Here is a 27030-nt window from a genome sequence, read left to right as displayed (position 1 = left end):
TTAATCACGTTTCATTGTAATATAAATGTTTCTCCCTGTCTCTCTCTCTCTCTCTCTCTTTCTCTCTTACATTCATAGTAAAATTCATTTAATCGTATATGAATCAAGTCAATATTTCGGCGGAGTGCAGACATTTTGAATAAAACGTAATAACAAGAAAACAAAGGAAGAACAAAAAAGTTCATTCTAACTTTAGACAACAGACAAAACTTGTCTATATGTAAACGTAATAGTAAGTATGCATGTAAGTTACTTACTACTATGGTTGTGTTGCTCTTTGCTCGTGTACGTTATATGTATAAATGTATATTACGTAATCTCCTTTAGAGTCGTATAATGAAGCCGGTTAAATGCGAAGCGTTAAATAGACAAGACGAAAGTCTCGCTTTTCCACACCGAGTCTCGCCCACTTTGTACGATCCTTTTAAATTATTATACGAGCCTCGACGATGTAGACTACGAACGAGTACGAGGAGAACGACGACGATGAGGATAAGAAGGAGAGAGAGAGAGAGAGGGAGAGAGAGCAACTATCACGTTCATCCTTTAATAAACGCGTTTATCCTCTTTATCGTTTCGAATTTAATTTTAAGTATCTTTTAAAATCGACGCCGAATTATACATCTCTCTGTAAAGAGGTTGTATCAGAGAAGAAGGAAAAGAAAGAAAAAAAAAAGAAAAAGAAAAGAAAAAAAACGGAGGAAAGAAAAAGAAAAAAAAGAGAGAGAGAAAAAAGATTTCGAGTAATATATATATATATGTATATATATATATATATATATATGGAGAGAGAGAGAGAGAGAGAGTGAAAGGGAGAAAAAGAAACAGAGAAGGGATAGAAATGAAACGTTTATTCGCGGGGGAATAACGTGTCTGATAAAATTCGAGAGAAAAGAGAGAATTTGGACGTTCTGTCTGATATCGACAACTTTTCATTTCGAGCTCGTTTCTAATAGAACATGATATTTCTAGGAATGAAAGAATATAATAATAATAATAATAATAATAATAATAGTAATAATAGTAATAATAGTAATAGTGGTAATAAAACGAACAAAATTAAAAAGAAAAAAGAAAAGGAAAGATGGAAAGAAAGATTAAGTGGGAAAGGATTATAACATTACAAGTTAATTTTAACAATTCCCTCGACTTCAAAATTACTTCGTTCCTTTTCGACAAATGTCAAGTCAATGTTAAATACGGAGAGGGACTGGTAAAGAGAGAGATAGAGATAGAGATAGAGATTGAGAGAGAAAGAGAGAAAGAAAGGGAGAGGAAGGTATCCCTGACGCGGACAGGTGTCCCCGTAGAACTTCCGGGTGAATAGAAGAGAAAAGAGGTCTTCGACCTCCCTCTCTCTCTCTCTCGCTCGTACACAGTCCTGAAGAGAAAGGGAGAGAGAGAGAGAGAGAGAGAGAGAGAGAGAGGGAGAGAGAGAGAGTTTTGAACTTTTGACTAGTCGTACGCGTACGTGTCTTAACTCTCCCCCGGGTATATTCTCCACGTGGACTCGTGGCTCGTTAACTAGTTAAAGCCATTGTGAGAGAAAGGGCATTGCAACGTAGTTGATGGTCTTCTACTACTACGTCCCTCTGGTATATCGCAAAACCTACTGTATTCTACACACACACATATATATATATATATACTTATGTACGTACACGAATACATACGTAGAATACGTGGAAAAGGTGTAATTGTAAGTAGATAGGTAAAGAAAGGTAGAAAAGTATAGAAAAAAGAAAAAAAAAAAAAGGAAAAAAGAAAAGAAGAAGAGAGAAAAAAAAGACGTAGGCGGGGTTGGAGGGTGGAGGATGAACTAACTATTCGTATCTATAGACGATTCGTCTGAAGACGCCTGTCGTTTGCGACGTGCCCAGGAGACGAAGAAGAAGAAGAAGAAGAAGATGACGACGACGAAGGAAAAAAGTACGTCGAGAGACGACCACCCTTTCGAAGGGGTAGAAAAAGGAAAGGGTGATTAGGTTGGGATTCCCTTTCAAGCTACGCCGATGTCGATAATTAACAAGCTTGGTAGAAGGGGTTGGGATGGTAGGGGGTTGAAGTCGAGTCACTTAGTCGCAGCAACGTCCTCGACCTTTCCTTCGACCCTTCTTCTTCTACTTCTCTCTCTCTCTCTCTCTCTCTCTCTCTCTATTTATCTCCTTCCTTTACTTTCCTCTTACTCTTGTTCATTCAACACAGTCGAACATTCACGAGCGCCCGAGTTAATTGTTAACGAGAAAAGTTTGAATTTTCGAGCGCGATCTCCCTCGTTTCCAGCGGCGTTCCCCAGACTCGATTACAAACAGCCTGATTCGCGAAGCCGGGGCCACCTATCTATCTACTTCTCTCTCCCATTCCCTCCCACCGTTTCTCCCTTCGTCTCAACTAGCTCGTTCGTCGTTTCGCCAAAAAACTCCAAAGTGCATAGTACCTATCTATCCCCTATCTACAAGCTCTGACGTACGATCCTCAACCTCTTCTCTCCTCTTCCTCTTCTTCTTCTTCTTCTTCTTCTTCTTCTTCTTCTTTCTTTCTTCCTTTTTTTCTTTTGCTTTTTCTTTTTTTTTCTTTTGTATTCTTTTTTTCCTTTTTTGGCTCTCATTTTTTAGCACTTCGAATATCTTCAATAAATTCTTCGACTCGTTTTTTTCAATATTCCTATTGTCGATAATGCCACGATCTGGTTTAGATACGAGATAGAGAGACATTTACGATGCAATATAAGTTCGAAGGAAACACCTTTGTCTTCTGATTCATTTTTATCTTTTCTTTTTTTTTCTTTCTTTCTTCTTTTTTTTTTCTTTTTGTATATGATTTTTTATCTGGCTTTAATCAAACGTGACTACATATTAATGGGGGCCTCTCTGTTATACAAACATCGCGGGAATAATTATGATTTAAAGTGACACTTATGGTGAACTTGAATTTCTCTTTTCTCTCTCTCTCTCTCTCTCTCTCTCTTTCGTTGCAAAATTCCCCGTTTGCCTTGGTGAGAAGGGTACTGACCCGCAAATACCGAAGAGAACCAATGCACTTACGGATGTAACATTACTGAGAACTTGCCGATAGCTATTTTCGATCGTTTTCCGTTCGAACCACGTCAAACAAATCTGACATATAGTTCATCTTTTATATTCCTCGTTTTCTCATTTCGTTTCGTATCGTTTCATATCGTTTCGTATTTCAAATTTTAAATTCCCGTTTTATTTGCATTCACTCACGCGAATCAAACTTGAACCTGTGCGTCTCCGAGGATTACATCGATCTATCCTTTCTTTCATTCTTTTTTTTTTTCTTTCCTTCTTTCTTTCATCCTTTCTTCTTTTTTTTTTTCTCTCTACTATTTCTTCTCCAAGATAGCAGATAATTCTTACACGTTGTTTTTGTTTCCATTCTCTTTGCCCTCCTCCCCCTTTTGTTTTGAAACCCTATCGTCTCTCTCTCTCTCTCTCTCTCTTTTCTTTTTTTTTCTTTTCTTTTTTTTCTCCTTCCTTCCCCCTGAATTGAGCTGGCGTCGATCCCGTACGAAAGATCGCGACGACCGGCTTTATCGATCGGTCGTTGTTGAGTTCGACGAAACAATACCCGAGGCCGAGAAGGGACGGAATGCTGATAGTTATATGTAGGATGAGGAGGAGGTTGAGGAGGAGGAGGAGGAGGAGGAGAAGGAGGTGGATGAAGCGACGACAAGGATGCGACGTGCAACGAGCATCCGAAAGCAACAATTAGGCACGTCTACTTGCCACAAGGAATAGAAAAGGATGGTTTCGACAGTAAGAGAAAGAGAAGGATAGTCGGTCGTTAACGAATGCAGGATGTACCGATGCATCCGTCTGTGCATTGAAACATTTTTTTTCCTTCTCTCTCTTTCTCTCTCTCTCCGTTTTACTCACAGATTTCCGACGCCACCATTCACAAGCTCTTTTCGCAACCTTAACGGCCGTTTTTCCGCGAGAAAATTAATTCACGTTGCTGCCATTTTGCAACTCGTGGACTCCGATGAAAAGATTTGACTCGGTCTGTACGACGACTTCATGATTGAGAGAGAGACAGAAATACACACACATAGAGAGAGGGAGAGAGAAAGTGTGAGAAAGAAAGAAAAAGATGGAAGGGGAATAGGTTGGAAAAGGGGTGGAGAGGGTTGAAGAGTGAGATTCAGAAGCCGAGGGTGCGTCGAGAGTATAAGTGCGGAACAGCAGTCGAGGGTGACTGCTTCCTATCCCTCTCTCTCTCTCTCTCTCTCTCTCTTTTTCTACCTTTACCACCCCTTTAGCATCCAACTCCTACCTTCTTCAACTTCCTAGCACCAAGAGAGGGTTGAGTTTCCTATGGTTTAATTGGGCGCGAAATTATTTCCGATGCAATGCGCGCGAGCGGCGAGGAGGAGGGAGAGGGGATAGAAAGGGGATTGCGGGTGCAGCCGCGACGACGAGTAATCACCGTAAAAGCTCGACTTCTATCCCTATCCTCCTCCCTCCTCTCTTCCATCCACCACTTACCATCTCACCGTACGTCTTTCCTAACTCCTTTCCTCTTCTAATCTTTCTTCTCTCTCACATCTCTACTCACTCATTCACTCGCTCACTTTATCCGTCTCTCTAAAGGAACCACAACTGCACGATCGATGCCACTACTGTCATTCGAGGCTTCTTTTTTTCTTTTATTTCTTTTTTTCTTCTTTTTTTCTTTTTTTTACCTAATGTATTCCCTTCTTCTTCCTATCATTGATATTTCATTCCTATTCGAATTATATCTCCTTTCTCCTTCGTTACGATATTTATTTACTCCGTTCTCGTTTATCTCATCCATCGAAAGCCGACGTTGATTTCGACGTCGGCTCGATTAAAAATCGGATAAGTATCGCGCTTGGGGAAAAACAAATGGATATAAGCGTCATAAAGTATATCGCGAGTTGCGATAGTTTGAATATTGTCAGTGTGATAAATCGTCAATATCGATGGTACTTTTTTATTTTTGTGTTTTTTGTTTCTTTTTCTTTTTTTTTTTCTTTTTGGTTAATAACACGTTCGCATTAAGAATAATCGAAAGAAGGATCGCCGTTTTTTTATTTATCTATTTGATCAATGCAACGCATATGTATATATGTATATACATATATACATATACATATGATAAAATGATCAAAGAAAGAAAGAGAAAAGGAGAGAGCATATAAGTCAAGCTAAACTTATATCTATTAAAGGGAAATGAAGTAGATAGCAATGTTGGGGGCGGGAGGGAGGAGGAGGAGGAGGAGGAGGGTGGTGGTTTTTTGTCGGTAAGAGAAGAACCGACGTTAACGCATTTCGACTCCCTCTTTGAGGATATACACGGCCAAGCTAAAACGAATAATATAATGCTTGATAATAATGCGCGCTATACCTTTTAATCCTGAACTAAATGAGGTTCCCTAGGTAGGAAGAATTTGTGCGACATTTGATCGCGGTACTTCAAAAGACGTGACTCGCGTTGTCTCTATGTAGAGATACGTGTTACAAATGAACGTATACACATACACACACATACACACACTCAACATATATATAGTATACGTGTCGTGTACTTTTTAGGTAGAAAGCGAAAGAGAGATGGATAGAGATAGATAGGTAGAGAGAGAGAGAGAGAAAGAGAATGAGAGAGAGATAGAGATAGAGATAGAGCATGCAACTGCAAGCATCCACAAACGATGCTTTGCTCCTTGTCTCGAGCGTGTTTGTGACAGCAAAGGGTGCACGGCACCATCCGTAAGCTGTCACGCGTATTAACGGCGTGTTAACGGCTTTGTATTCCATCGTAGTAAAAGGCTTTGGTCTTCGTTGCCGTCGGCCATCGTAGCCGATGGTTAACGAAGATACCGCACGTTGCAAAACGTATGCCTTTGTGAATCATATTCATCTTCAATATTCGATATTTGCGTAATAATGATACAATATAATACCAAGGTTTCATTCGGTATCATAGATATTCGTTCGACGATACAGCATCGTTCTCATTTAGTCTTTAAGAATCATAATGATAATTCTAACGTAATAATATCAAATTAATGAAAACATACGAAATTTTACTTCTTACTGCATATGACGTTATAAGGATTATTATTATGAAAGACGATGTATGTCGAAAGTTAAGAAAAATATTATTCCTTTAATCGCGTGAAATTATAGAAGAGAAAGGGAGTAGTAGAAGGTGAAAAAGAAGGAAAAGAAGGTGGAGGAAGAGGAGGAGGGATAATAAGGAGGAAAGGAGAGTACGTTTGGTAGGAGTACAGGGCTTAACTGTGAGAATAAGGCGCGATGAAACGCGCGAGCTTGGTGTTATGTAAAATCCAATTAACCTCGCGTTACGAGTCGAGTAAGAGTATGAGACGGGCGGCGGGTAGACAGTGAAAAAGAGTTAGAAGGAAAGGGAGAACGAGAGAGGTGGCTTATAGAAGAAAGTATAGCGAGAGAGAGAGAGAGAGAGAGAGAGAAAGAAATTAATAGAAAAGGTAGTAAGGAAGGTGTTTTAAATTAGAACAGTTACCAAAGCTCGCGTTTGAAATAAATAATATAATAAAAAGAAGAGAGAATTCATTCTCGTTTAAAAAAAAAAAAAAAAAAAAAAATTCATCCTAGTCCGTAGACGTTCTTTGAGATTTCTTCTCTTTTCCTCTCTTCTCTTTCTTTCACTATCTAGTCGTATAGCCGTCAAAAAATAATGGAGGAAACCAGGGAACGATGGAAAAAGGATTTGTGATGGTTGATAGTTCGATGGGCGTTAACGACTAGGCCGAATTTGCTTTTCTCGTGAAATTGGATTTTTCCAAACGACGGGAGCGTCCATACGGAAACGCATAATCCTCCAACGTGTAAAACACAAACGGTATCCACGTATATATCTATCTATATACATCTATGTATCTATCTATCTATCTATCTATCTTTGTATGTATGCATGCATGCATGTATGGATGCACACTAACTTTCAACGCCGTGTCCAATTTATTCGCTCGCTCGCTCGCTCGCTCGCGCCAGATGCGAGGATCGGTTCTAACACGAGCACGCGCATTCACGTTAGCTTTGAAAAAAGACTCGGCAAATACGTATTCCCTACCCCTTTTCAACATACCACTGCTATCACCAATACCACCCCTCTTTCACCTCCTCCACTTCCAATTTTAGTTTTTTTTTAAAGAATCACGAATTGTCTCTCTCTCTCTCTCGTAATATTTTTTGTCTTTGACTCCCACCTGTTCTAAAAATGTTCTTTCTGAAACGATACCGACGATCCATCGACGATCTCTTCTTTCTCTATTTTCTTTTCCTTTTTCTTCTTCTTTCTTTTGTTTTTTGTTTTTTTTTTGTTTTCTCTTCAAATCTTGCTTCTATTTTTTTTCTCTCTTCCTCATTCTTTATTCTTTATGTCTTTTTTTTTTTTTTCTGTTACTACCAAACCAACTAGCGACCATGCGAAAATAATTTGCGAGCTTATTTTGTGAATTTAATTTTGTAATCCGTGCCTTTCAATTCTTCGATTGTTTAGAATTGAAACGTACAAAAAAGAAAAAGATAAATAAATAAATAAATAAATAAATAAATAAATAAATAAATAAATAAATAAATAAATAAATAAATAAAGAATAATAAAGAGATAAAGATAAAAGCGAGAGAGAAAGGAAAAAATGAATAGAGAGATGACACTGTGAGAATTACAAACTATGATATTATCGAGTTTACGGTTGCTGTTATATTATACATTGTATAGTATATATATATATATATATATATATATATATACGTGTCTTGTGAAATCGAAGCGACGAACGTGACGTAAATTCGATAATAGTGTCTATCTATCTATCTATCCATCTCTCTCTCTCTTTCTCTCTACGAGAGAAGTCGAGTAGACGCAAAGACACAACGTTCCTGTCTTTCGAACGATCCACCATCTTTCTTCGAAGTCGCTCCTTCGCGAAGTTTATTACGAGCCGTTAAGCGCAACTAAGTCATAGTGATTAATGAACGGGCCGCTCGAACTTCGTTAAACTCTTACGTTTCACGTGTAACACGACGAGAATACTAGTAATTTTTCGTTTGGCGAAACGATGAAAAAAAAAAAAAAAAAGGAAAAAGTAAAGAAAAATAAATAAATAAAAGAAAGAAAGAAAGAAAGAAAGAAAAAAAAAGGAATAGAAAAAGAAAAAAGATCAGTCGTAAGGAAAGCTAATTAAATATCGAGAACGTACAATAACGAAGGTGATGGCGAGAACGAGAGAAACAGAATGAAAAAAAAAATAAAAAAATAAAAAAAAGAAAAAGAAGAAACAAAATCGATCGATTAATCGATCGATCGATCGAATCGATTCTATTCTAAGTTATACCTATTTACGTATATACGTAACGTGTAATCTCTGACGAATAAAAAATGGGGGAAAATAGGAAGTAAAAGAGATAGATGTTTTTTCTTTGAACCCAATCGAATCGTAGAATGATCGATTTTTTTTTTTTCTTTTTTTCTCTCTCTTTCTTTCTTTCTTTCTTTTTTTCTTTTTTTCTTTTTTTCTTTCTCAAAAAGTACGCGCACGTAGGAATCGTTTGTAATGCGACACGATAAAAGAGATCAGAATCACGTTCATAAAGGCAAGCTAATTGGCAGAGGAAGAGGAGAGGAATCGATTGGTGGACTCGACGAGAGTCGTCCATCGAAACAAAAAGTCATCGTCTACTCTTTCTCTCTTTTTACGGCAAAAAGCACTTTACGTCGATGAATCCACGTAACTCGCGCGTATTCGCGCCACTCGTGCACGGTTAACAATGAAAACTCGAAAAGCGAAGAGGAGAGTGGGTTCATTGGCATTTTCAGATTGAGAAAATCGCGGGAGGATTGATTGTCGGGAGGGCTTTTTTATATTATATATACGTAAAAAAAAAAGGAAAGAAAAAGAAAAAAAGAAAAGAAAACGTACGCTCACAACACGCATTGCAAGAAGACAGAATAAAAGAAAAGAAAAAAAGAGACGAAAAAGAAAAAAGACAACGAAAGAAAACAAAGAAAAACAAGGAAAATTAAAGAGGGATTCCCTTTGAACCTGCCATTGCATTCTCTATACGTATTCTCTTATCATTCATCGAAAATGAATTCATTGTAAGGGGCTAAGTTTATGAAAGCCTCTAATTCGATATCTTCGTCTAAAGTATTTAACTCGAAGGACAAAGCAAAATTCAAAAGGGCTTTTAAGGGTCTAGAAAGGGAGACGAATAGATAAATGGACGGACGGAACGATCGAACGATCGAACAAACGAACGAACGAACGAACGAACGGATGGATGGATGGATGGATGGATGGATGGATGGTTGGATATAGATGGATAGATGGATGGATGGATAGATGAATGGATAGAAGCGAATATTGCGAAGTAAACCGTACGAGAGACTAATAAAAGCCATGCACTTAGATGTCGGCTAACTTAAAACTTAATTATCGTCAAACAAAAGTGGGTCATCTTCGTGAGATTCTAGCTTTTCAAAAGAAAAAAATAATGAATTAGGAAAGTAGAAAAATATTGATGGAAAAGTATTGAACGAGAAATTTTTAATTAAAATCATCAATTTAAATTTTACTTTAATTCGACTTAAATACAATAAATAAAGTTACGGGTTTAGACAATAAAGTTTAGACAAAACAAATAATTTTAGAAAATAAAACTTCGATACAAAAAAAAAAGGAAAAAAAAAATTATGATAAAATATAAGCATATTTATAAAGGTGGCATTAAATACCTATATACACGTAAATATATACACGTATGTACATATCTATTCTCTTGAGAAAATATTATAAGTTAATGAGATAAATAGATAAAGAGATAAATAGATAGATAGAGAGAGAGAGAGAGAGGAAATGGTTGATAGGAGGGAAGCCCCAGAGAGACTGCGTTAATTCCGAGGGTAGCTGATTAATCGGAAACAGGACTATCGTGCAAATAGGCGCGAGATAACCTGCCCGCCTAGCACGTTCACCTATCTATGCCGATGTCCTCTCCAGCTCCATAATGCATCCTGATGGTGGTATAGCTTCGATCGACCCCATTCCTAGATTTAGAGTTAAGTCCGTGCGCGACGCTACTCGTCGGAGGTTCTCGTGGAAGAGGAGAAGTAGGAGGAGGAGGAGGAGGAAGAGGTAGAAGAGGAGGAAGGGAAAGAGGAGGGCAACCGATCGCATCGATTTAATTACGATCGATCTGTCAAGCCGACGCCGATAGTCTCGCAAGAGCTATCTATATATATATATATATATATATATATATATATACATATATCGACGCTTGCCCTAAATCTCGAATATGTTTGCCAGTTTCACCGTCGTCGTTCCCCGATCTACGTTCGCATCCAGTTGGTAGCGAACTCCGTGTCTAATGGCTTCTCCTCTGCTATCCTCGTGCATAGTATTCCTCTCTCTCTCTCTCTCTCTCTCTCATGATCAGAGAGAAATTCGCAGCGTGAAACCTGCGAACCGATGGAATTTACTCGTATAATCGGACGGATACGGACGATTTATCTCTCGCTATCTTAATCAAATCGATCCTTTGTTCACGCGATAAATTCTAATCTCCTAATCGATCAATTATTATGATCGATTATATTCAAAAAATGAAACGATAATCTTCTATTTTTGAAATAAAAAAAAAAAAGAAAAGAAAAAAAAAATAGAAAGAAAGAAAAGCAAAATTTGAATTGATTTTTATCGAAATGGAATTATAGGAAGATATATAAATTGGAGAAACGATTTCACCATTATCGACTGATACCTAATCACGCGAATACGGCTGCCTATCTATTACCCTATTAACGTTGGTAGCCTCGTTCCTGGTAAACAGTACTGGCATGCTGCCTCTTAAATTTCTCCCAATGTCCGATTTACATCTCCTCGTATACGCGATCCAATCGCGTCGATTCGTAGCAAATTTCGATACGCCTGCGGGGCTCTGCTGGTTCTCTGGCTCTCACTCAGCAGGGCTCTTTCTCTCTCTCTCTCTCTCTCTCTCTCTCTCTCTCTCTCTCTCTCTCTCATTCTGGGCTCCTGCTCTGGATCGAGCTCGGACTACGAGATTTGTGCTTCGATGGAACACAATGAAATTGTAGAAAGCACGTTATTCTCTTTTTCTAATTCCAATTTTCAATCGAAATTATAAAAAATATCTCTATTGTCACATTAATTCGAGTAATCTGTTTATTAATTTTGATCTAATGAACGATAATGATAACAATAAAGAGAGAGAGAAAAAGAGAGGAAAAAAACTACTAACAAAGCAACTTGAAATATATGTAAAAATGTGAGGTAGTTTTTTTCTTCTTTGTTCTCTCTCTCTCTCTCTCTCTCCCTTTTTCTCTTTTACTATTTATTTTCTTTTTTTTTCTCTTTCGATTTTCTGCCAAGCGAGAATGAAAATGCGATGCGGTCTGACCACGTGAATATACGAACCGGTCGCACAGTGCGCTTGTCACGAGCGACGTTTCGCGGATCGTTTTGAATTTGGAAAATGTCCGGTCTCCGCATCGTTGCACCGTCCAACTGCGCCATCCTGCATCATTGCATTCCTGGTTTCATCGGAGGAACTCGTTCGCTCGGTCGCAATGTGGAAGGGAGTAAAAAAGAAGCTCGAAAAAAAAGAAAAATAGGAAGAAAAAAGAGGTCTCGCTATTAAATTGCGAAATAACTCGGCGTGCCATCGAGATATGAAAAAAGGGAGAGAGAGAGAGAGAGAGAGAGAAAGAGAGAGGCATAGCAAGGAAGACAAAAAAAAGACGATGACATTTATTTTTTCTTTCGATTTCTTTTTCTTTCTTTTTTTCTTGTTTTTCTTTTTTTTTTTTTTTTTTTTAAAGAGGACCGTGCGATGCTAGTCGAATGCTCGAAATTGACCTTTAATCTTCTAACTCATAGAAAATATTAAAAAGGAAAGAGATCGAGCTAAAAATAATAAAAACTTCGAACGATTCCAAACTTTTCTCTCATCGAGCAGCCATCCCAACTCTTCCTTTGTTCTCATTAACCTCTTCCCAATTGGAATTTTTCTCTTAATTACGCCACGCTAACTTCGTTAAATTAGCGACGACTACGTTGGGGGATGAAATTACTGCGGCGTAGCTACCTAGCTTAAATTGTACGATTTTAACTCGTGGAATTCAACTCTACCACCTTTTTCTCAGCCTCCCTGGACCTCCCTGAAACAGCTTCCCCTTTCCTTTTTTACTTTTTCTTTTCTTTTTTTCGTTTCATTTATTTATTTTTTTTTTCTTTTTTTTTTCTCTACATTCTTAACAAATAAATTCTTTTTTAAAGAAAGAAAACATTTCCTTGTATTAATAATTTTTCCTAATTTTCATTATTTACTGTATTTTTCTTTTCTTTTTTCCTTTTTTTTTTTTCTTTTTCTTTACTTTCAACATTATTTAATGCAATATTCTTACACGTTCCAATTTTTTAAATTTCAGCATTAATTAATTAATTAATTTTTATCAACCTCATATAAGTGCTCATACGTGTATGTATGTGTGTGTCAATATTGTAAATATTAAATGAACCTTTGTTATACTTACTTATGCTTCAACATTAACTCCCTCGTGAAAAGAAATAGAAAGACAGAGAGAGCGAGAGAGAGAGAGAGAGAGAGAGAGAGAGGGAATGAATAAGAGAAAAAGAGAGAGAAAAAGAATAGAGAACTTAAGTAACGTCGAACAAAAGAATTTTGCTTACGTAGCAACGGCACAACCGTGATCACGAACACTATTGTACCTTTTTAATTATATTCAGAGTAATTAACGATGGATGGCATATAATGAACAATATCTGCGGCGAGACTATATTTACGTTTTTGAAATGAGACAGAGAGAGAGAGAGAGAGAGAGAGAGAGAGAGATACAGAGAGCGAAAAACAGAGAGAGAGAGAGAGAGAGAGAGAGAGAGAGAGAGAGAGATAGTAATGGTTAGAGAATAGGGGAAAGGGTGGAAGAGGAGGGGAGACGAGGAATTGGTCATGTTCGTGGGACATTTTATATGCCTGTTCCATATTTTACTTCACAATTGAAAATAATTTACAATTTAGTCGCCAACGCAAAAGAGTCGCCCTTAGTAATTAAAATGCTAAATGAGGTTTAATGCCTTTCGACCTCTATATCCTAACGGACCTCTCCATCCTTCTTCTGAAATCCCCTCCTCGTCTCTGTTTCCACAGAAAGAAACCCAAGACCAACAATTTTTGCAATGCCGAAAAACTCGGGTAGAAAAAAAAGTAAAAGGTAAATAAAAAAAAAAAAATTAAAAAAAAGAAAAAAAAAACAAAACAGGTAGAGGAGAGGAAGGAATTGTAGGACGAGCTTTGGAATTTAACATGGCACGAGCTCTTTTTTTAAAAAGTTCTTCGAATACTTTGTTCCTCGATTTTCCTGGCCAAGTGGACATACACACGTACACACGTACACACACACACACACACACACACACACACGTACACACGAGAGAGAGAGAGAGAGAGACAGATATATAAACGGAAACAGACATAGGTACAGACGAAAGTAATATCGTGCCCTTTACGGTTCCCACGTTATTTTCGACATTTCGTGTCGAAATTAATTTTTTTTTTTTTTTTTATCTTTCATCACACAATCCACCTTTTATATTCTTTTTTCTTTCGAATAAATTTACGTAACTTCTTTTTCCCTTCGCTTTTCCTTTTTTTTTTTTGCCTTTTTTGTCCGGTGTTTCTTTTTCCTTTCTTTTTTCCTTCGTTCAAAGAAGAAGAAGAAGAAGAAGAAGAAGAAGAAGAAGAAGAGGAAGAAGAAAAAAGATACGATCGAACTTTTTCTCCTTCCTTCATATACGTACACACGTACGTTGGAATATTGAAGAAAAAGGAAAGAATTTTGTTCATAGAAGAATAATATATCGAAAGCTTTCAATCCCGCGATCTGATCCACTTTTCGCAAATTTCGTACTAACATAATGAGGATCGAGAGAATTAATTGAAATTATCGATTCCTATAACGAAGGTAAACGTTGATAGGGGATGTGGCCTACTCTTCCGATGGCCAGAAATTTCGTAAAATCTACAGATTCTGGATTAACGTCACCTAATTTTCTCGAGCAGCCCCATGGAACACGATCTCTACACGTTAGTAACGATGTAACGTTCATTGAATTTACATACATACACGCACACACATGGCCGCGTACGCACACACATAGAGAAAGAGATAAAATGAGAATGAAAATTGATTCATATTAATCGATATTGATAGATCATCGTATCGATCAGTATTACCGCTTATAAATTCTAATTTCAAATTGATATCTATCAAACGATCCTTTCGTCAATTTTTATACCTTTAACATTTAAGTTATCAAAAATTTAAACGACCCAAAAAGGAGAGCGCGAGAGAGAAGAGATACTTTGTAAGTAAGTACTTACGTGTGTCCATGTCGATCGATATCATCATCCTCATTGTATCACATGAAGTATCCATGAAGAGTCAAATAAAGACAGATAGAGAGAGATAGCGAGAGAGAGAGCAACGACATCGTGCACATTATGCTAATTCCGCATGTTCCAAGTACATGGATCGAGACCATAAAACGATAAGGAACGAAGACGAGTACGTATATAGATAAATAGTAAATAGAAAAAAGAAGAGATAATGAAATGATAAATTTTCAAATGAAATAAAAAAGAAAAAAAAGAATTCGTATGACGCTAAGAAATGGAGAAAAAGAGAGAAGAGAGAGATCGTAAAAAGTTATGAAGAAAAAGAGATAAAGGGAGAGGGACAAAGAAAAGTTCTCTCTCTCTCTCTCTCTCTCTCTTTTATTTATATAAAAAGAGAATCTATCGATCTTGCTATTCGAGATTAATTGTACGGAAAAGCAGCCATCGAATTCTTGCAAAAGTCATTTCTCGAGAAACGCGATGAGGATACGCGAGAACTCCTCTCTCTCTCTCTCTCTCTCTCTTACACACACACACACACACACACACATACACATACACACAATAACTCTCTATCTCTTACTCACTCTATCTACTTCTCCACTTTCGCCCCGGTATCAAACGAATTACGCGGGGATCAGCTTTAAATGAATTCCTTCGTTTCCCTCACTTTTGTATCGATTAATCGAATCGATTTTCCCTGCCACCCTCCTTTCCCTTCCTCTTTCCATTGCTCCCCTCCCTATCTCCTAACGGGGAAATCGATTCTTCCCTATATCGGAAATCGTTTTATTTATTTCGCACGAAGCCCAAAGTCAGGAAGTATAAAGTTTTAACGTCCCTTCTCTTTCTTAAAATCTCTCTTTCTTGTCTCTTTTCATATCTATATCTTTCATCTGAAACGTCAAGAAAATGTGTTCGATAGTAGACCGTTGGAAGCTTTTACGATAGTCGTCCTCGTCCTTTAGAAAGATAAAAATCCAGACATGAAATACATATATACATACATAGATACATATAACCTGACCGAAAAGGGGTTTATTAAAAAATAGCTTTATAGTCCATTTTCATCTATGATATCTCTGTTCTCTTAATCCTATTTTTATCCTATTAATTAATCCTATTTCTTTCTTTCTTTTTTGTCTTCTTCCATCATATAAAACTATATATATATATATACTCGTCTATTAAAATACTTACTTTATATCGTACTGATCTTTCTAAACGTTTTTTAATTCTTCTTTTTCTCTCTCTCTCTATCTCTCTATCTGTCTATCTTTCTCCAGCTATCCATTTATCTATTTTTTTTATTTATTTTCCGAGCATAAAGGACAAAGTAATTTCGTTGAATAATATATCTTTTAGTTATTATAAATGTCGCAATAATGACGAATGAATTTAACGATAACCATTTGGAAGGAGAATAACGGATCAAAAGAGCAAAACGAAACTAAACTCGTAATTTTAATATCGTATTATTTTATAAGACGGCAGAGATTCGGTTCTGGTAAATGATTATGCCCCGTAGCTGCTGTTACTGGTGCTTATGCAGCTTGGTGATGGTAATGCTGGTGTTGGTGATGGTAATGGTAATGGTGATGCCGGCGGAGAGGTTTTAGGAGAAGGTAAAACGTGCCAACGTTAACTCATTTTGCAATGTACAACGTAAATTTATGCGCCGTGAGATTTTGCGGTGGCTTCGTTCGTCACAAGTTAATTAAGCTCGTAATTCTTCTCCCACTCCGTTTGTTACTTTCATTTGTCTCTCTCTCTCTCTCTCTCTTCCCTCTCTCTCGCCTCTCTCTCTCTCACCTCTCTCTCTCTCTCTCTTTCTATCTTCCTCTTACTCTCTCGCTCTCTGTCTCGGTTTGTTTTGTTTTCCTTTTTTGTTTCTATATATCCTTAGATCATTGCCTCGTAACAAAAGGTGACCTATCGTTTACGTTTCCTTCTAGCCGAAATGTTTTCGTCGTAAGGTATACGCATTTAGTATTACTCACGTCGTACCAGAGTAAGGATGTGTCCTACGTAGTCTCTCTATCTTAATTTTATTTCCTACGAACATATTGCAACGTAAGTAATTACTTTATATATATATATATATATATCATGCGATTCTATCGTTTTATATTTAATCGTAATTAATAATATCAATTAAAGTCATATGACTTATTAATAAAGCATCGACGTTTCTTCTACGAATAGATTAATATACTACGAGAACAATTTTTATCGTATACATTAATAATCGTTATCTCGAATATTCATCGATTAATTAATTTCATCTTCGTTACAAGCATTAGATACATTGCGATTAGATCGATAAGACACGTAAAACGAACTATTCGATTATCATTAAGTTCCGCTCTTTTTTTTTTTTTTAACGAATATATTAAGTAACTACGCAATTATTTTTATTAATATTTTTGTTTTTTTTTTTATATATATGTTAATCATTATTTAGAACAGATACGATTCGAGCCAACAAATTAGATCGATTTAATCCAGCGTCTTCGTTAATTTAAATATTAAATCTTATCGTTAATTTTTTTTTTACTCGTTACGTCAATAAAATTGGAACAGCTGACCATCGTTTACAATTCATTTCCCCCCTTTTAGCCCATTATAATTTTATAAAATATTTCGAGACTTTTCGTTAATTCCTACGTAAATACATATCAAATTATTGATTTATTATTATTGAACGAAATTAACCTTATGTTATAATTATTATAAAGAAAATTTATATCTCCTTTGTGGAAACTAAATGATTAAGTATTTATCGAGATATAAATTTTCGAAGAAGCAGAAACAGAAAATAGGTAGATAGACGTCATAAAATAAGGAGATGAGATAGAGAAAGAAGATGAAGAAGAAGAAGAAGAAGAAGAAGAGGGGTTAGTAAAGCATTAATCGGGAAGATTAACTCCGCTAAGAGAGGAATTAAGAAAGTTACTCTGGGAACGAAAGAAGAACTTAGAGACTGCTATCTGGCTCTAAGCAGTTTACGTTCAAAAGGAAGGACCTCTTCATAGTGTCCTCGAGAATGACTATTCTCTTGTCTCCTTTCTCTCTCTCTCTCTCTCCTTCTCTTTCCTCTTTTCATATCGCACTACGATGATCGTATTTTAGTTTAGCGCATTAGAAATTAGACGTGGAGGAGTCATTTTATTTCTGTCTTTTTTCTTCATTATTTTGTAATATAGATAAAAAGAGACAGAGATAGAGATAGAGAGAGAGAGAGAGAGAGAAGAAGGTTCATTATCGTCGTATAAATTAAATATAAGATTTATTAAAATTAATAACAACGAGAAGAAGAGAGAGAGAGAGAGAGAAAGTCTCGATTGGAAGAACGATATAAATGAATATATTTATTGTAGATAGGATAGAGAGAGAGAGAGAGAGAGAGAGAGAGAGAGAGAGAAAGAATCAAGATTTCAGTTTATCGATAAGAATCGTCTATTCTTCGAAAAGCCAAGCAGTATTACCATCCTACACAATCCTCGTTTTCCTTATGATATTCTCCTGGAAGAGTTCGTTTAATCGAACCACCTAGTCCCCTCCCTCCCTTCCTCCCTCCCTTAGTAAAACGATATCCAATAATCGATTCGTCGTGGCTTTGGAAAATCCAATCGCGTTTTCGCGAAAGAGAGAAAAAGAAAAAACGAGAGAGAGATTCTGTCGTCTATCTTCAGTTCGACGACGTTTAACGCGTTGACGACGACGACGACGACGACGACGACGAACTCGTTGAAACAGGAAAGTCGTATTCCTTCGAAATGCTAAAGGTTTTAACATATCGAGATAAATTTCGAGAAAACGAACGTAAAGAACGATAGAAAAGGATCCATCTTACTAGATGTCGTCTGTCCTTTGACATTTATATACGTATCCATAACATAATTTACACATGCACACACACACACACACACACACACACACACATATATATATACATATTGATAATAAGAATGAGAATAAAAAGAAAAATAAAAGGACAAAATGATAAAGAGAAACTACATTATGTAATACGCATTCTACGCGAGATTCCCGACGGTATTACAATCCATTTACTACGAATTCCGTGATATTGCGAATCGACGAATAGATTTGGAATGATAATATATATATATATATATATATGTATGTATATATATATGTACAGAGAGAGAGAGAGAGAGAGAGAGAGAAGGAATGAAAGAGATAGTTGAAAGAGAAAGAGAAAGAAAGAACCACACGGATCACCCAGACGAACGGGACTCGATTACGCGAATGAACATGTATAAATACGTGTGTACCCTTGCGCACACGTACGGCCGTCTATCTACATAGATATATATGCGTATACACATACGAATAATACATACATACGTTGTATATACGTCAGCGAGAGCGTATGAAGAGGAGAAGGACGGTAGTGGTGGACGAGAGAGAATGAGGAGGGAGAAGGAAGGAGGATGGCAGAAGGCACAGATCCGTGGAATTGTCAGCCATTCCAGACTCCGGGGGATTAACTCGCTCAGGAATGCGTTTCTCTTCTCCCTCTCTCTCTCTCTCTATATATATATATATATGTCTTTCTATCTCTATCTATCTATCTATCTATCTCTCTTTCTCTATATCCTTTTCTCTATCTCTACCTCTATCAAACTTCTTCCTATCTCTTCGTCGCATCCTTCTTCGTCCATTCGTGCAACGAACGAAGAAAATGTTGAGGGAATGCTAGAGACGAGGACACTAGCAGTCATTTTCTCCATTTTGCAATTCGATTTCCGTCGATATTGCTCCGTCTCGTTGGATTCTTCCGTTCGGTCGGATGAAGACGCCTACTAACTTCAGATATATTCAACGTGGGATCATACGTGAGAGAGGAAAATAAAGGGAAAGAGAGAGAGAGAGAGAGAGAGAGAGAGAGAATAAGGGGTGGAATAAAAAAAAAATAAGAAGATTCTAGTCGACTAATTTTATCGTATCTCTTTCTCTTTTCTCTCTTCTCTTCTTTCTTTTTCGATCTTCGTCGGGTTTTTTTTTTTTCTTTTCTTTTCTTTTTTCTTTTTATATATCGATTAGAGCTCGAGATATTTTCAATGTTCGGTCATATATAAAACAGAGTGAGAGAAAGGAACAGAGAGAGAGAGAGAGAGAGAATTTATAAGATATTATTAGACTAATTTAATTATTAATTATCTTTCTTTGAAACTAAATTTTTTTTCTTTGCTCTTATTGCTTGAATTTAAATTAGATCCGATATATATATATATATATATATATATATATATATATATATATATTGGATCTAATATATACATATATATTCATATATAAAAGAAAAAGAGAAGTGCAAATGAAAAAGATCCTAGTAGATTAAAATTTATTGCTAATTATCTTCTTCTCTCTCTCTCTCTCTTTTTATCACTCCTTTTCTTTTTCTTAATTCGACATATATATATATATATATATGCGTATTATTTGCGATCGAACCGTATGGGAAATACAAAGAGAGATAATAAAAGACAGAGGTAGATAGAGTATTAAGGGAGGTATAAAAGAGAGAAAAAGATATTGGAAGATCTCAACCGACTAATTTTATTATTTACCATCTTTCGCTCTTGTGATCTTTACCGCTTGTTCCTTTTATCGGAACGAACTCGAGAGGACCAACGCCAACATCATGCTCCATGACGCGTGCATAATGCTCGTCTACTCCTCTGTGTGTCTGCACCTCGAAGAAAACGAGGTGCTCCGTGTAGACTACATCGATTCGACTCTGGCGAGCAAAGTGATTCGATAAGATGTCAGGAACATTGTGTTACGTCGGAGTTAGAATAAAGGAGGGGGTAAGAAGAAGGAGAACGTTAATCGAGCACCCGGAAGTTACATCGTCAATGTTCCTCAACGTTTAACTCATACATATGTATCTTACGTAGTTACATAGACACGTAACACCGAAAATTTTATTTCGAGCTCCCTCTAACAATGGCAAATTTTTTGATTTGGATAAAAAAGATAAAAAAAAAAAAGGAAAAGCGAGAGGAAAAAAAAGGATGGCGCATTTTTCTTTTTTTTACGAGACTTTTTCTTTTTTTTTTTTTTTTTTTTTTTTTTTTCTTAACACTTGAGAGAATCGACATAACGTTGAGAAGAATTATTACATTTTTTTTAACATTAATAATTAAATTTCGTCGCTGATATTAATACTTTTTATTTATCATATATATATATATATATATGTATATTCATATATAAGATACAGTACACAGATATACACAAATGCAATTTTCATAAAATTTACGTATCCTTAATAGATTCGTCGAAGATGATAGGCCAACGTTTCGTCGTCGTTGTCGTTGGATGAAAATGGGTTGATGCGGAAGGGAGGAATGAGTAGGAAAGGGAAGGGAAGAGAAGGGAAAGGGGAAAAAAGGGAGAAAGAGAGGAAGAGAGAGAGAGAGAGAGAGAGAGAGGGTTAGGTGGTTGAACGGGGTTGGGGCTTTATATTCCGCGGGATCGATCCGCTCTCTCCATGGCTTTATCCGGCCGTCCGATTGTGCGTATTTACGCGTGTGCGCGATTCTCGTATGTAGAATCGAAGCCATTGGCCAATCGTATTGGCTTTTGCCACGCGAGTTTCCTCTCCTCACCCCTCTTATCCTCTCTCATTGCCGGTGGCATTGTGCGCCATTACCAGAGGAGAAATTAACCGTGATCCCTGTACACAGTCGCGTTACTTCGCTTTAGCCGAAGAAGGGAAATATATACCGAGAGAAAGAGAGAGAGAGAGAGAGAGAGAAAGAAAGAGAAACAAACAAAAAATGAATTTCAAGCTCGATCGTACGGTTTTTCAATTTTAATCGACATTAACGATATTTTTCAATCGTCTGCAGATAGACAAAGATAATCGATATATGCAAGTATATACATATATATATATATATATATATATATATATATATATATATATATATATATATATAATGGGTATACTCATTGATTATCTGTGAAAATTTGTTTTTCGCTTGGGAAGGAAATAAAGCCAAAAGAGGTTGATGTATATAACTATATAAATATATATATGTATATATATTTGGATGAAAGCATTTGTAGAGCTTATCCACTCGCGTACGTTGTTCCGCAAGAAGAGTGAGATAATAAAAAAAATATTAGAGCAAAAAGAAAGAAGAAAGAAAGAAAGAAAGAAGAAGGAAAAAAAAGAGTTGGATTCAAGAGGAGAGAAGAGAAGAGAAAAGAGGGGGGAAGGGAGAGGGAGAGGAAACGCTTTGTTCAGGTCCACACCACCTGTGACTTAATTAGCGGCATATGTAATCACGTTTGACGACATATTTTTCGACTTGCCTTTCTCTTCCCTTCAGCATACGTGTATATTGTTTTTTTGTTTTGTTTTTTGTATTTTTTGTTTTGTATTGTGTCTCTCTGTTTCTCAGAGAGAGAGAGAGAGAGAGACAGAGAAAAGTGCCGCCGTAATTAACGGCTCTACTTTTCCCGTTGTTTTCTAAAATTACGGAGAGGAAGATACGACGATAAAAGCTTACGAGTGGAGAAAGAAAAAGAGAGAGGGAGGGAGGGAGGGAGGAGCAAGTATGTCGAAAAAAAAAGAATAATAAAAAGAGAAAACAATATAAGAAAAAAAAAGAAAAGAAAAGAAGGATATAGAAAGCGAAACAAAACTGGAACGAAAGGTAAAGGGCGCGGTCGCCGAATAGCTACATCATTTTTCTTATTAAAACTTAAACAATGTGTTCTTTGATTTTCACGAATATTATTATTTTTCTTCTTTTTTTTTCGGGACGGAGAGTGATGGGGACGAGGGCGGAGAGTGGTATGAGGAAAGGGAGGACGATGGTGTTTGAATATTAGAAAAATCGAAAAAACGTGTGAAATTTTTCGATCTATTCGAAATGAACCTTTTTCGATGAACAATTCATACACGTCACGTATATAAAGAGAAAAAAGAAAAGGAGAAAAAAATATTGATTTTTTTCTTTTCTTTTTTTCTTTAATCATACGCAACGATTTAATTTCGATTGTCTCGTAATCTCTCCCGTTCGTTTGAACATATAAATCTCATAAAGAATTTATAAATACGATATAATAATAATAATTTTTATACAATATATTATTATAGCTTATACGTATGCGTTTCGTTCGTTATAAATTATTCAAATTACATTAAACTTTAGGATGAAACATATGCGTTAGATGAAATGTACGTACGTTCGTTCGTTCGTTCGTTCGTTCGTTCGTTCTAATTGTGTGTTAATTGAAAGATATAAAGAAAAGATAACTCGACACGACGTTTCTCAAGACTAAGAAAGGAATAACGCGTGTATGAACGTTGTACGCCCAGTCGTGGATCTCCAAGTTAGTCTGTTAATTCGTCAGTGACGTGGGTTTCGTGTGCCGGATGATAATGTCGGTGCGATGCAACGGCCGTGCCAGCCGTAACGGTTCTCTGTAATTAATCAGGAACGCGAGCTACAGCGCGAAAATACAGGGTAGTAGCCTGGGAGAGCTAGAGAGATAAAGCTAGAGAGAGAGAGAGAGAGAGAGAGAGAGAGAGAAAGAGGGAGAGGGAGAGACAGAGAGATAGGTGTAGTTGCAGCAGCACCAGCAACGGTACTAGTAGCACCAGCCAACAACTAACTGCAATAGCAGCAGCAACGGCAGCACTAGCAGAATCGTTTACATAGTCAATGCAGTCACATGTAATGCGTACGAATATATACACACATACGTACATAAACAGACATCACATACGGGCGCGCGCAAGCATATATACAGGTGTATATGTAGTGCGTGTACACTAAAGTGAGGATGGTCTGGTTTAGTCCTCTCTCTTCCTCTCTATCTCTCCCTCTTCCTCTCTTCCTCTCTCTCTCTCTCTGCATGTACGACAGCCGGATACGTACTACTGCCAGGGTGCATCAACTGTGTTAGAGAGAGAGAGAGAGAGAGAGGTTAAAGGGAGATGAGGAAGAGATAGTAATGAAGGTATGGGTGTGTCGTGCGTGTAAATGTGGCATAAATGGCGTCGATGCATAATACCAAAACCATGGCATAGCTATGTACAGGGATTCACGTTCCATACCAATGACGCAGGAAATTATCGTTGTGTGTATGTATGTATATATATATATATATATATATATATACGTATTTATGTACATATATATATATATAGTGTGTGTGTGTGTATGTGAGGTATGAGAGAAACATGTGCGGAACGATAAAACGTTAATGTCCTCGGTTGAAATCCTCCTTCACGGCGACGAAATATGAAATTTCACCGGTCTCAGTTTTGGGTAGTCTCAGGAAACGAGAAAGATAGAGATAAAGAGAGAGTGGGAGGGATAGAGAGAGAGAGAGAATGAGTCCGTTCTCGATCGACGTTTATGTGTCCTGTCGAGATAAGCTCTTCTCGAACGATCCTCGAGCGAGATGTATTCATGCGAACGGAGATCGAATTCGTAGCATTACGGGACAATGAACGTTGGTTGGGTCCACCATGGAACTCTAATTTCCGTTGGTTCGACGTAAACAGATCGACTTTTCCAAATATTCTACTATATGTTTATATATATATATATATATATATATATATATATATATATATGTATGCATGTATGTATGCATGTATATAGATACGAGTAAATATGTGAACGGACACAGGCGTAATTTATCTTAAGAGTGAAGATAAAAAACGAAAAGAACAATCTGATGACAAGTAACTTTAACTGGAATGTATGTAACTATAGAAAAGTAAAAGAGAAAGATATAGAGATAGATAGATAGATAGATAGATAGATAGATAGACAGATGAAAGAGAGAGAGAGAGAGAAAGAGAAAAAAAAATGTGTTGGTCGAACGAAAATCAAGCGACCGGCATATCCGTTCATATCGTTTGCAGAATGTACGAAGCAATCCCTCTCGTTCCTCAATCCCTCCCTTCCTCCTCTCGCCCGTCCCCATGGGGGTGATTAATCCAACCATTTTTCTTCCTCCTAGCACGTTTAATACGAGCCTCGTGAAAATCGCTTGCTCGTACAGTGCTCGCTAACTGATATCGGTCGCAGAGAGCTGGAATTCGAGAGACTCGAGAGAGAAAGAGAGAGAGAAAGAGAAAGAGAGAGAGAGAGAGAGAGAGAGAGAGAGAGAGAGTGAGGGAAAGGTAGAGGGGTGGAGATTCGTGATAATACGAGATGGATAGAGAGGGTTGGTTTGGTGCGCACATAGTTGTAAAACCGGGACCGCAGGTGCTTCGATGGAAACGCACAAAGCCGTCGTCTCTCGCTGCGCACAGACACATACACACACATACACACACATATGTACAGACGCATCATACACAGACATATATATATTATTATATCTATAGATATATATCTCATTGGACCAATCGTATACTTAACGATTCTATATATCCCGACTGTTATCAAACTGCTTTTCATGTATAATGCAATCGATTTTTGTTCTTATTTACCTACATTTTCTCACCCTCTCTCTTTCTCTCTCTCTCTCTCTCTCTCTCTCTCTCTCTCTCTCTCTTCTTTCACTTCTTATTTTTATGAGAAAGGTATATGCATTTCTTGAAGATATTTACCTCCATCGAGTCGTCCTCGATCGGTAGAAAACAAGAAGGTAGAATAGTCGGGACAAAGCTTCGGTATTGCTAGCATCAGCTGCGATGGAGATCCTCTATCAGATTTTCTCGATTCAAGCAGATAGAGAGAATCAGAGAGATGAAGTGAGAGAGAGAGAGAGAGAGAGAGAGAGAGAGAGAGAGAGAGAGAGAGAAAGAGAGAGAGGCGAAGAAAGAAAGAGTGGAAAATGCTGTGATCGTACTGTTATGGAGAAATGGACGAACTAGTTCACTCCTTGTATATACCTATATATATATATATATATATACATGTGTGTGTGTGTGTGTGACCAGAATATTCGGAAAATTTGTTTGTACGTGTACGTATATGTGCGTCCCGGTGAAATGACAATTCGTTCTTCGTATTCTCTGACGTGAATACTGTTGCTCGACTCTCACGATCTCTCTTTATATCTCTTCTTATCTCTTTATCTATTATCTCTGTTTCTTTCGGTCTTTATCTATCTATCTATCTATCTATCTATCTATCTATCTACATCCCACTCGACTTAGTTAAAGTAATTTATCGAGCGATTCAATATTTTTTTTTTTCTTCCTACTTTCTTCTTTCTCTTTCTTTTTATCTTTACTTGTTCTTTTCATTTTATTTTCTTCTTTTTCTTCTTCTTTTTTTTTTTTTTTCTTTTTTTTTTTTTTTAAGAAAAGAAAACTTACTTCGATTAAACGCTTAAGTGATTCCCAAAGACGCGATCGTATCATTTCCGCCTTATCTCGAGAGCTTTATGTAGAAAGAGCAACTGTGGTTTCTCTATATCTCTCCATCTCCTTTCCTTCCTTTTTCTTTTTTTTTTTTTTTTTTTTTTTCTTTTTCTTTTTCTCGAGATTCAAGTAACGCGTCTTAAAGGTAAAGCTAGACGAGTGGAATGTTGAAGATGTAAAGAGAGCGGAAATAAAGGACGCGAAAGTTAAGTACTCTCAAGTCTAATGCGTGCGGAAGGAGATGGATTTTTAGAGAGGAACAGAGAGAGAGAGAGAGAGAGAGAGAGAGAGAGAGAGATTGTCGTCTTATTTTCATTCCTCCACTCCTTCTAACATTCGCTACTTTCTTCATACGATAATGGCTTTTTGTATGAACGATGGCCTGTCGAGTGTCCACGAAGAAACGTTACTTTCACGGATAAATTCTGTATTCCACGATGGCATTGAATTCAATAAAAGCTAGCAGAGCAACGGTGATCGAGGAAGATCGATATGACGTTATTACTTGTACGTGATCGTTCTGTTAACTGTAGCTTTAGAAAGAGAGAGAGAGAGAGAGAGAGAGAGAGAGAAAGAAGAAAAAAAAAGAAAAGAAGCTGTTTAAATTCTATCAATAATCCGAAACGATAGAGAGAAAGAGAGAGAGAGAGAGAGAGAGAGAAATTATGGACAGATATATAAAAAGTATATAAGCATATATATTTCTTTTTCTTTTAAAAAATTTCATTGCGTCGAGTATTTTCATAAGATATTGAAACAAATAAATACGCATCTGAATAACAAAAAAAAAAAAAAAAAAAAAAGAAAGAAAGATACTGTGGCGTTTCGATTTGTAAAGGAAAAAAGAAAAAGAAAAGAAAACGATATATTATTAAACAAAGTATGTAATATAAAGTTTGTACGTGTTCGTTCTAACAAATTCAGGACTTTATGTTTCAGGACGAGGAGTGGTGCTGGACAGTCAAGGTCCAGTTTTGGTTTCGGAGCCACGTTCATCGGTGGAATTTTCGAACGACACCGGTGCTATGATCCACTGTTCGGCACACGGCAGTCCATCGCCTAGGATCGATTGGCTGATGGGCGATGGCTCACCCGTTTTACCAATACCGCATATCCGTGATATGCTGGCGAATGGTTCAATGCATTTCCTACCGTTCGGTGCCGAGAGTTACAGACACGACG

General features: G+C 36.9%; 1 protein-coding gene across 9 annotated transcripts in view; it reads left to right on the top strand.

Annotated features, from left to right (window-relative positions):
- Positions 1-27030, top strand: part of LOC124431500 (Down syndrome cell adhesion molecule-like protein Dscam2) — a 201271-nt gene that overhangs the window by 105109 nt on the left and 69132 nt on the right. For 7 of the 9 annotated variants that reach the window (XM_046979491.1, XM_046979496.1, XM_046979493.1 and 4 more), the window contains one exon: positions 26773-27030. This exon is cut by the window's right edge and continues 78 nt beyond it. In XM_046979491.1, the coding sequence (XP_046835447.1) occupies positions 26773-27030 (258 nt within the window). The remainder of the gene's footprint in view (positions 1-26772) is intronic. The other 2 variants (XM_046979495.1, XM_046979494.1) reach the window with 1 other exon arrangement.

The sequence above is a fragment of the Vespa crabro genome, chromosome 21 (assembly GCF_910589235.1).
Source record: "Vespa crabro chromosome 21, iyVesCrab1.2, whole genome shotgun sequence".
In the NCBI taxonomy this organism is placed as follows: Eukaryota; Metazoa; Arthropoda; class Insecta; order Hymenoptera; family Vespidae; genus Vespa; species Vespa crabro.
This window is presented reverse-complemented; position numbering and strand designations above follow the sequence as displayed.